Raw genomic sequence first — 11,528 nt, 5'->3', positions numbered from 1 at the left:
TGGCTGTATGTGATCTGCGTTGACCAATGAGATGTTAGTGGCCATGATGCAAACAACGGTTTGGAATGGGCTTGTGTGCCTGGGCATGCTCTAGTCCTTTTGTCACTAAGAGGATGAGAGACATTTGAGGCAGAGCAGCTTGGGAATGAAGTGACAAGTACTTCTTCTGTGCCACTTAGTTTTGGGGTCAGTTTGTTCTGTAGTGATGCCTGCCTGGAACATGATATCATAGGGCATGAATGGTTTTACAACCCTTGTTCTATGTTGGTTTGCTCTCTAGGATACTTGAAACCAATTTACCATGCCACCAGCATGGTATTTGTATACCTGCATATACACTCATATGGCTCTCTTTGATTTGATCATAACATTTATTTGTAAATGGCTTAAGAAAATATAATAAAACAATAACCACACCACCAACACAACTTAGGACTTATATAGCTTCATTCTAGATGGAATCTATAATATTATGTTGCAGTCTTTTTGGAGTGATAATAAACCTAATAGACCCAACAAAGAAATGTGTACTTTTCTTGATCTTTGATAACAATGAGTTTATAGTATAATTATATATAACCTATACAGTTGTTATCAGTTGATACTACTAATCCTTATTTTTACAAAAATGGCCTTTTAATAATGATTTTAAAAATTGGAGATATGACAAAATATTTATATTTAATAAAATTTTTATCAATATTACTATTTCAATACCCACAGTTTGCTTTTAAATTTGTCAAAGGGTAGCTTTGTAAATTCCATAATATAAATTAAAATGAAACACGGTAGCTAAAAAGTTCTTTTATAGTATTTAATTATTGAGAATATGCCAATTTATTAAATCTTAGGCTGTAAGGATTTTTTTTCTTTAGTTCAAATAATTATTATGCAAATGTATTGATGGAGTTCTATTTGTCCCTCCTACTCAGAAAGGATATCAGAATCCAGGAGAGCAAGGGTGACATAATAACTATGCATCTGTTTCCTAAGTTTTTGTACAAAGAGTTGATTTTTCACAAATGTTCACAAGAGGAACGTTCGGAATGACACACCTCGCAATTAAAAAAATTAAATTTAATTAATTTAATTAAAAAAATTAAATTAATTAAATTAAAAAATATATATCGTCATGGAATTAAAATATATATATATTTTTATTGATTTTAGAGAGGAAGGGAGAGGGAGAGAGAGATAGAATCATCAATGATGAGAACTGATCAGCTGCCTCCTGCACGCCTCACACAGGGGACCGAGCCCGAAACCCAGGCACGTGCCCTGACCGGGGAAGCCTCCATCGTGTCCTGGTTCATGGGTCAAAGCTCAACTACTGAGCCACCCCAGCCAGGCTTGAGTCGTAGCATTTTATTTTGCATCCATGGTTAAGAATCTCTATCATAAGGAGCGTTCCTAAACGCCAAGGTAGACAGTAACTAAGAAAAAAATTGCTTAAAGTAATCAGAAGAAAAAAAAATAGTATTGTTTAAAGTTCTATAATTGAAGCTTGGCTTTACCAGCCGAAGACAAAGCTAGGGGTCCTTGGGCTCTGGAGCTAGTCCAGCGCTCCCTTGGGCCTCCTTCACAATTCCAGTGGAACCAGTTCAAAGAAAGTCACGCTCCTCTTGTCCCCCTGACCTTCCATCCCATCACACAGCAACGGGTTTGAACAATCACGGAACAAAAACCTCATTGCCCAATTAACCTCGCTAGCCTGGGAGCTGTAGGGTCCGCTAATCCAGCTCACAAAAGCATGCCTGCTGCTCTTTTATTCTCCCAGAGGCCGGGCACCGCGCTGATCATGACAGCTGATCGGCTCTGGAACGTCCCAGCCCAGTGCCAGCGGCCTCCGCAGTTTATTTAGCTTCTGGCTCCGCGAGGGGCCCCCTGGAGCCCGCTTTGCAGGCGCTCGCCTGCGGAGGAGCCATGTACCGGCGCAGCTACGTCTTCCAGACCCGCAGGGAGCATTACGAGCGGGCGGAGGAGGAGGAGGCGCCCGGGCGCCTGGCCTCGGACCCGGCCGCCGCACCCAGCCTGGCGGCGCTGCAGGGCCTCGGCGAGCGCGTGGCCGCCCAGGTCCAGCGGGCTCGCGCGCTCGAGCAGCGCCACGGCGTCCTCCGGCGGCAGCTGGACGCCTTCCAGCGCCTGGGCGAGCTGGCGGGGCCAGAGGACGCCCTCCTCCGCCAGGTGGAAGGCAATCGCCAGCGCGCCAGGGACCTGGCGGTGGAGCGCGCCCGGCTGGAGCGCCAGGGCGCAGAGGCGCAGCGCGCGCTGGACGAGTATCGTAGCAAGTAAGCTTTGGTCCTGGGGGGAAACTGAGGCAGATGGGGCGGGGCGGCGTTGGCACCTGCGGCAGGGATCTGAGAGCAGGCTGCCATCCAGGTTGGGGGGCCATCTCTGGTGTCCCGGTCCTCATGACCACAGTGTGTGTGTGTGTGTGTGTGTGTGTGTGTGTGTGTGTGTGTATGTGTGTGGTGGGAGGGTGCACATGGTCCATTTCCCTAAGATAAGACTAGCTTCTATTTTGATGGTACTTCACAGTTTACAGAAAATGGTATCATTTACTTTAAATGCATTTTACAATTTAGGTATAATTTCCATATAATAACATGCACAGGTTTTAAGGACACAGTTTAGTGAGTCTTGACAAATGTATATACATAACCATGTTGCTATCAAAACAAGCAAAGTATTTCCTCTACCTTAGAAATTCCCTTTCTACCCTTTTCAAGTCAATCTTCACTTATCATTCGCAGCCCCCATCCCCACCCCCCAACAAAAAACCCCCAGGAGTTTTTATTTCTAACACCATAGATTAATTTAGTCTGTTCTAGAATTTCACAAAAAGGAATATGACAGATGTACTCTTGTGTCTGGCTTTCTTTTGCTGACCACAGTATTTTTTGAGAAGCATTAATGTTACTCAATCCTCAGCCAGTTATAGATTGTATTTGCCTGCACCTGTTTAACAGATGAGGAGACTGAGGCTCAGAAAATGTAGGGATTTGGAGCAATATCATTCAGCTAGTGAATTGCTGCCCTGGGACTGGATTGAAGTGATGGACATACTAAGTCTAATGGTTTTCACCGCATCACAGCCAACACCTGGAAATCGTTTCAATGTGTGCCTTCCAGGGTCTTGCTAGTCGGTGTGGTCGAGGGACCAGCAGTATTGGAGCTTGTTTTAAAGGGAGACTCTTGGACACACCGCAGAGCGCCTGAATCAGAAACTGCAATTTTAACAAGACTCCCCAGTGATTCATAGTTTAAGAAACTAAACACTGAAGTTTCAGAAGCCCTGGCCCGCGGCATGGTTCCACCTTTTGACAGAATGAACAATGTGTTAAAATTAGCGATTAAAAAGAAAAAAGATACTACGATATTCCAGCAGGTGTCAAGAGGCACAGCTGTAAGGGTATTCACTGCCCTGGGAACTGCAGCGGCAAAAGCCTGGAACCAACCTAATGCTGATTAATAATGGCAGACGGGTTACACAGTTGTGCTTCACTCATACAACGGGATACTATGCAATGGTAAAAAGAACAAGAATAGTGTGTTATTATCACTCTTCTTGTTCTTTTTACCATTTATTTAAAAAAGAGGGGTGAAGAGTAGAAATTTTCTGCTTGCATAAGGAAAAAGAGGCCACAAGCACATACAAACAACTAATGACACTAGGACGAATGTCTGACTTTTACTAGGTGTTCTGGTTATTGTCTTTCAGTATCTAACTACAGTATAAACTGTTTGGTAAGTTCACCCTCCCTCAATAGTAATGGACACACTAAGCTGCTGGCTGGTTGGTTTCTGATATGTGGGGTGACTATTTACATATCCCTTATGCATTATTTAAGCACCATGGGGTCTTGCTCCTTAGGATGATTGACAGAAGATAGAGACCTTCACCCCAATTAAAAATAATTATTAACAAATGGAAAGAGGAGGGAAATGTTAGGCCTATAGGGCATTTGCACACTTCCCACCAGAGGAGAAAACACACACACACACACACACACACACACAAACAAAAACAAAAACAAAAACAAAAACAAACAAACAAGAAAAACTCGCTGGACACCAGGAGTCAGACCATACAAGGAATAAAAACAGTCCTGAAGGCACCTGATCACACACCTGCATCCCATCCCATTATGACTCACCAGCTCAGCCCCCAGACCCACTGACAGCAAAAGTTTTCCACCAGTGACTGCATATAAGGATGAAACTCCAGAGTGCTGCCATCATCGACCTTTTGGCTCAGAGATGTGCAGCCCTTCCTTTTGGATATATGACCCCCCATCCCCTTTTCTTAAATAAATTTAATTTTCTGAAGTCACTGTCTGAGATGGCTATTTAGCCTACCTGTGGGCATCATCCACCATGTTCACCTTTCAAGTTTCACATTCTCAGTCTGAGTCTTGGGTAGGTTATTTCCTGCTGTGTACTGAGCATATTTATCACATCAAATAATTGATTTCATTCCAATCAGTCTTCCTGTGTTTTTTTAAAATATATATTTTTATTGGTTTCAGAGAGAAAGGTGGAGAGAGAGAGGGAGAGAAGGAGAGAGGGAGAGAGAGGGAGATAGGAGGGAGGGAGGGAGGGAGGGGGAGAGAGAGAGAGAGAGAGAGAGAGAGAGAGAGAGAGAGAGAGAGAGAGAGAAGCATCAATGATGAGAGAGAATCATCAATTGGTTGCCTCCTGCATGTCACCTACTTGGGAGAGCGGGGGGTCGAGCCCTTAAGATGGACATGTGCCCTGACCAGTCCTTCTGTTTCTTTATTTTTTTATTCAGAGGCTTGGAGAAGGTCCTTGAGTGGTAGGACTTGAACTTAGGTTTTCTTTCCCTGTAGTCCATATGCTTTTTAGAACACTGTCTTGGAGAGAAGTTACTCTTGGACTCCTATGAAGTGAGGTCCAGTAATAAGAACTAGACCTCATTCAAATGAAGATCATGTTTTCTAGAGCAAAGAGAAGTGTACGCTGTTTCAGACACTCTGCTCTATGGGCCAGCAGGATCCCCGTGATCCCCAAATGGTCTCCACATCAGATCATAATCTACTGTGACTCCCTTGAGCCCTCAATGAACAAGTGGTCATAGTGAGTTTTTCTGATTTCACTTGGTTCTGATTATGTCTCCATCATGGAGCAGGTCTTTCAGATTCTGTGATTTATTTAATACCCCCCCCCCCCCTTAATTTATTCCCTCTCATTGCCCTGTTGGAAAAGTTTTGATATTCTGGCTGGGGTAGTGGGACTTGAAAATTATTATAAAAATCATAACCATCCATATGCATGCGTATACACACACCAAGTTTGGTTTCACATTCCAGCAGGGACTTGATGGTTAGCCAAAGCAGATAAAAATAAAAATAATGCAGACATGCAGAGGAATATGCAGCCTCATCAGGCATATTTTCTACTTGGATAGTTGAATAATTTCAAAATCAGGTCATTCACATGTCAAACAAAGACTAAATACAATAAAATGAAGTAAAAACAAATAAAATCATCAAAATGCAATGGTGAATATAGTCAATTATCCAAATTGTTGAAAACCAAAATAGTTGTACACAACAATCAGATATTTAAAGCTAGTGTATCTTCATTTTATGAATTCACTTATATATTCACTTATATGAATATATATAAATGTATTTTGAATTCTTATCATGAGCTTTTATAATGTAGATATTTGCTTTTAATATAATATCTAGACTTTTTTATAGCATGAAAATCACATTAATATGTTGTTTATTCAACCTGTGGTTTTTTTTTTAACACACCTCTTTTAAAAAAATATATTTTATAATTTTTTACAGAGAGAAGGGAGAGGGATAGTGAGTTAGAAACATCGATGAGAGAGAAACATCAATCAGCTGCCTCCTGCACACCCCCTACTGGGGATTTGCCCACAACTAAGGTACATGCCCTTGGCCAGAATCGAACCTGGGATCCTTGAGTCATGCTCCATCCACTGTGCCAAACCAGTTAGGGCCCAACCTGTTTTTAAGCTATAGAAATTCTTAAGATGTTTTTAGCAGGAAAAAGCAATGAGGAAAATTAGATTTTTGTTAACAGTTTTACTCTCAAGGTTAATTAACCATTAAAAAACAATTTCTGGCTCCATTACAGCCACACACAAAAGAAACTGCTAAATGTGACATCTTGGCGTGAAATGTAAAACTTGTGCCACCGTGTTTTAATTTGATTTTATGCCTCTCTTAGTTTGGAGTCTTCTAGGAGCAGAACTTGAGTCAGGGACTTGAGGACAAGTAGCTTATTTGGGAGGTGACCTCAGGGAGCACAGGTTGGGGAGTGAGGGAAGGCAGGAAAGGAAGGCTGCTAATGCTGAGTGCATTATTCAGCAAGTTCCAACTGGGACTAAGCTGTGGGGCAGAGGACACACCTCACTTGTCCCAGCTGAGGGAAAGAGAGATGGGTATTGATGCACCCACTCACCTTCCTGCCAGGGGCACCCTCTGCCCCATCCGGCCAGGGATGATGCCACAAAGATTGCCCTGCCTTATAGGCAGATCATAAAACATTATTTCTGGTGACAATTCTTATTTTGGGCTAGGCCCCTCATTTACATTCTTTAAGGATGAGGTGAAAGTTTCTTCTATGCGCACAGGATCTTGATTGCCTTTAGCTCAAAACAATTCACATGCCAGAGTGGCACATTTTGGGGAGGCCTATTCTGAACACTTTCATGGTAAGGATACATCTTTCAGGATTTGGTGAGGCTTAAACGGCATAATCCAGAGACACTGACACATGTTGGCAAATACAGGAGTGTAGGAAATCAACACAAGGTCTGGTCAATGGTGTTGTCAGCAGGGCAGACTCCCAGGCTCTGTGCCGCTGTTGCACTTGGATTCCAGCTGTGCTGAGATATGATTCCCTCATCCTTGATGGGAGGGACGTGCTAGAGGATTGGGATTGGTCCTCCAGACCGGAAGACTCCTGTGCCATTTACAAGTACTGCCCCCAATTAGCCTATGTGTGATGCCCATGTGCGATGCCCATGTCAGCACTTCCTGTGTGACAGGATGTGATAGAGGTTGGGAAGCAGTGGGCTTCGAAAGGCAGCACCAGCTTCTGCTTTAAAATTAGGGACCTCTTGCCAAAACCGGTTTGGCTCAGGGGATAGAGCGTCAGCCTGCAGACTGAAAGGCCCCATGTTCGATTCCGGTCAAGGGCATGTACTTTGGTTGTGGGCACATCCACAGTGGGAGGTGTGTGAGAGGCAGCTGATCAATGATCCTCTCTCATCGAAGTTTCTAACTCTCTATCCCTCTCTCTTCCTCTTTGTAAAAAATTAATAAAATATATTATAAAAAAAATAAAATTAGGGACCTCTTCTAAAAGAGAGGGCATAATACTCATATCGGATTAAATTTAATGCTGATTGTGTGATGGACTCTTGTGGAATCGTAGAAGTTGCTCAACTTTCACTTATATGTGCAATTTGCAGGTACGAGAATGAATGTGAATGTCAAGTGCTGCTAAAAGAAACGCTTCAGCGGCTTAACAAGGTGAGCTGAGCACATTCTGGGTTTGAGTAGATTAATGACAGGATTGAACTTAAATGGCTGCGATGAGTGTTAACCCACACTCCTCTTTGTGGTATTTCAAGATTCACCTATTTATTTTGCTGTCACTCTACTTCTTGACTTCGTAATTTCAACTAAATCTTTGTGTGAACACACACACCAAAACACACTCCTAACCATAGGAAACAGGATCTTGAGAGAGAACCTGGCAGATGAAGGCTGGACCTTCAGGTTCTCTGTTCATTAAAATAGTCAAGTGAGGAGAAGGAGATGAAATGAAAGAGTGTAATTCACATCCTGTTTGCTGGTCACATCAGATTTGGTTGACAAATCTTTGAATATGTACACATATTAGATCAGTAAGGTTTTGGCTATCAACTTGGTCTTAATGCCCATTTCCTTTTGTCTTGGTAAAGGATTCATCCCTGGGTGTGGCTATGGAAAATGGGAGTTTTGGAGGAGGCTGTGGAGAGGAGGAGTGAGGAGTAATGTGGAGGGAGAGAGCAGAGCCAGGAAATGAGGCAGTGGGAAGAGAGAGGATGGAGAGTTGTCAACAGGCCCAGCCCCTATCTCCAGGCCAGTCTAAGCACTAGGAAGGAAAGTGATTGAAAAATTTTTGGAATTTTCTTTGACATCCAGGATCAAAGTAGTTTTTTTTTTTTTTCTTTCAAAGTAAACCTAATTAGCTAGAAATCCTTTTTAAAAAATATATTTTATTGATTTTTTTACAGAGAGGAAGAAAGAGGGATAGAGAGTTAGAAACATTGATGAGAGAGAATCATTGATCAGCTGTCTCTTGCACACCCCCTACTGGGGATATGCCCGCAACCAAGGTACATACCCTTGACCAGAATCGAACCCGGGACCTTTCAGTCCGCAGGCCGATGCTCTATTCATTGAGCCAAACCGGTTTCAGCTAGCTAGAAATCTTAATGAACTTGAATGCTCATTCTTTAGGTGTGTGTGTGTGTGTGTGTGTGTGTGTTAGGCTGCAGGATTTTTAATGACTTTCTTTATGAGTGGTTAGCAAGGCTGATTTTTCAAGGATTCATTGGATTCTAGTTATTCCTCCAGTGCCTTTCTCAGAAGTGGTCCAGATCAGTGAGTGGCTCTGAAACGTCTGTGGGCATGGGCAGCACCTGAAGTTCATGTTAAAATGCAGATTCCCGGGCCCAGAACCGAGGCCTTCTCATCCAGTAGGTCTGGGATCTACCAGATATTTAACATTTCTAATCATTTCTCAGGTGGCATGGTCCAGGGAGCACACTTGGAGAACCACTGACCTAGATCTAAAACACACACCATGTCAGAGTGGGAATGCTTCCTAAAACTAGACTATGGAACCAAAGTTTCTGTTCGGAAACATCTGGACGTTTCTGCTGGGGAAGCTTTGGAAAGTGCAGCTGACAGTATCCAAAGCACAATAAAAGCACAAGCATCTGCACATTTTTGAGTTCTGGTATAGACAAAAGAAAACATTTCCAAACGAATTCTCAACATACCAGCAATTGCATATTCCAGTGGCACCTCCTTGCCTTCGGAGGTTTTCTGGGGCAGTTTATCACGTGATTGCCTTCAAAGGGGGAGAACGTTATTTTACACATGATTAAACTGAGACTTGGAGTGGAAAACACTGTGTGTAAAGAAAGATACATTTTAAAACTGAGGGGTTTAATATAATTTTGACACGACTACAAATTACTTGTTTGTAATTTAAAAAAGAAAAGAAAACAAATTAAAATATATGAAGGCCCAGGGTGCCAGGGCTGACTGGCAGACCCTGAGTGATGGATGAATAAATTACTCGGACTCACATTTCTGTGAAAGAGAGGCTAAGGGACTGTTTTGCTTTAGGAGCAAACAGCTTTGTTTGCCTGCCTCCTTAGGCTTTTATTGTAACCACAGCTTGAACTCAAATTAACCTCTAGATACAATCAGCAGGGTAAGCATCCTTGAGAAAGTACCTGTATCTGTAGTGTCTTTCAAACAAGGACGCTTTGAAGTCTAAACATAAAGATTCTAGTAAAACTCCCAGGGGTCAGACTTATTTGGAAAATCAAGGCAGGGGCTGCCACCTTTGGAAAGATCCCCTCAGAGGCCTCCGACCTTTCAGAGATCCTCCTTAACACCAGGGAGATGGATGGGGCATCAATATCAAGTGTAAAGGGGCCATCTTTACCCAGAGACACTGGCTTTGTGTCTGTCTCCTGGGAGACAGATTCCCTGACTGTCCTTGGGAGGTAGAGAATGAGCCATGGACCCAAAGACTCCTGCCTTTATCTGCCACAGAAGGTCTCAGGTCTGTGGTCCTTCTTTCCTTCTGTCTTGTCACCCAGTGTTGGTGTTCCTGATACGAAGAAAGGGATTTCAGAATCTTCAGAGGAGAGAATTAGGTATGTGGAAATTAGTGTATAGAGAGACAAGGGGATTCACCTTGGAACAAACCTGGAGGACTCACTGAGGAAGAATGAGATGCTCCACTGTGCCTAAGATTAATGCTGGTGAGCTGTCCAGCATTGGACTCCTGGCTAGGCATGGCTGGGAGCAACTGAAATGGCAGATAACTCAAATTGCAATGTGTTATAAGTATAAAATATACAACAGGTTTCAAAGACCTAGCCTAAGGGGAAATATGTAAATTACCATTAATAACCTAAAAAATATTGGTTACACAATGAAATGACAATATCTGGGTATATTTCATGGAAGAAAATGTTAAAATTACTTTTACCCATTTATTTTTATTTTATTTAATGGGGCTACTAGAAACACTTCAAAATTATGCCTGAGGCTTGCTGTATTGGAATAACTTAATTTTTACTTGCACAAGTCTATGCAAAAAGGAATGCTTTAAGACATATTGCTAATGATTGCAAATTAACTGATTTGATCTTGTAGAACTCTTTAGTTATTTAAGATAAACTAAGAGGTTGTTTTTTTTTTGGTAGATAAAATAACTTCAGAAGTTTAGAGTTGGTTGAGGGTTAGCCACTCCCCTACAACCTTGCTGACATTTCAGACCAGATTCACACAAGGCATATATTTCTTTTCTTTTAAAAAATATTATTATTGATTTCAGAGAGGAAGGCATAAGGAGAGAGAGGTAGAAACATCAATGATGAGAAATAATCATTGATCAGCTGCCTCCTGCATGCCTCCTACTGGGGTCTAAGCCTGCAATGCAGCATGTGCCCTGACCAGGAATCAAACCATGACCTCCTGGTTCATAGATTGATGCTCACCACTGAGCCACGCTGGCCAGTTTCTTTCTTTCTTTATTTTTTTAAGTTTATTTTTTTTATTGTTGACATATGTTTCTTAAATAACATTTATTTTGCTGCAGACCCCCAAAATTCATGCAGCCTGTTTTCTAGGCTCCATGAAGTCCCGGCTCTCTGATGTTTTAGGAGCTAAGGCAATACTTTTCATGAAAAATTCATTCAAGGCAGGTAATCCAACAGAGTCAGAATCCTTGTATCCTTATTGTCAGCACCAGACATTCTCATGTCCGCCTTATCCAATGGTCTTTTACAGGAACAATTAAGGAACCATGTGTCTTCCTAAGGGAGCAAGCCATAGGCCTTCCCAGAACCTAAGCCCATTAGTGCAATGGTGGGAGCATCTCAAAATATCTTAACTAGTCCACATACCTGACGCTCTTAACCCTGTTCATGCAAGAATGGAGAGTGTCTTAAATATTTCAGCCAAACCATACAACTTCCTTTATTAATGAGAACCCATTTCATGACATCCATCATGCTTTTTAACAAGTCATTAATAAGTCAGTAAAAATTCACTTAGCGAGGCCCCAGGTATTGGTAGGGGTGTATGGCAGAGGTGTCTTGAGTCCAGGTAATGTTCACCTGTAATGTTGCACTAGACCAGTGTTTCCCAAACTTTTGACATATGTGAACCCCTTCTATAATTTTCGTAATGCTGAGTACCCCTCATACTCATGAGAACGTAGAATTAGGC

General features: G+C 42.3%; 1 protein-coding gene across 2 annotated transcripts in view; it reads left to right on the top strand.

Moving 5' to 3' along the window:
- The first annotated feature begins 1,530 nt into the window (after positions 1 to 1,530).
- The window catches only part of BFSP1 (beaded filament structural protein 1), a 30,195-nt gene continuing 20,197 nt past the window's right edge, over positions 1,531 to 11,528 (top strand). Inside the window, exons 1-2 of one of the 2 annotated variants that reach the window (XM_036419285.2) lie at positions 1,531 to 2,288; positions 7,475 to 7,535. In XM_036419285.2, coding sequence (XP_036275178.1) covers positions 1,924 to 2,288; positions 7,475 to 7,535 — 426 coding nt within the window. In that variant the 5' untranslated portion in view covers positions 1,531 to 1,923. The remainder of the gene's footprint in view (positions 2,289 to 7,474; positions 7,536 to 11,528) is intronic. The other variant, XM_036419284.2, reaches the window with a different exon arrangement.

The sequence above is a fragment of the Pipistrellus kuhlii genome, unplaced genomic scaffold, assembly GCF_014108245.1.
Source record: "Pipistrellus kuhlii isolate mPipKuh1 unplaced genomic scaffold, mPipKuh1.p scaffold_m20_p_6, whole genome shotgun sequence".
Classification (NCBI taxonomy): domain Eukaryota; kingdom Metazoa; phylum Chordata; class Mammalia; order Chiroptera; family Vespertilionidae; genus Pipistrellus; species Pipistrellus kuhlii.
This window is presented reverse-complemented; position numbering and strand designations above follow the sequence as displayed.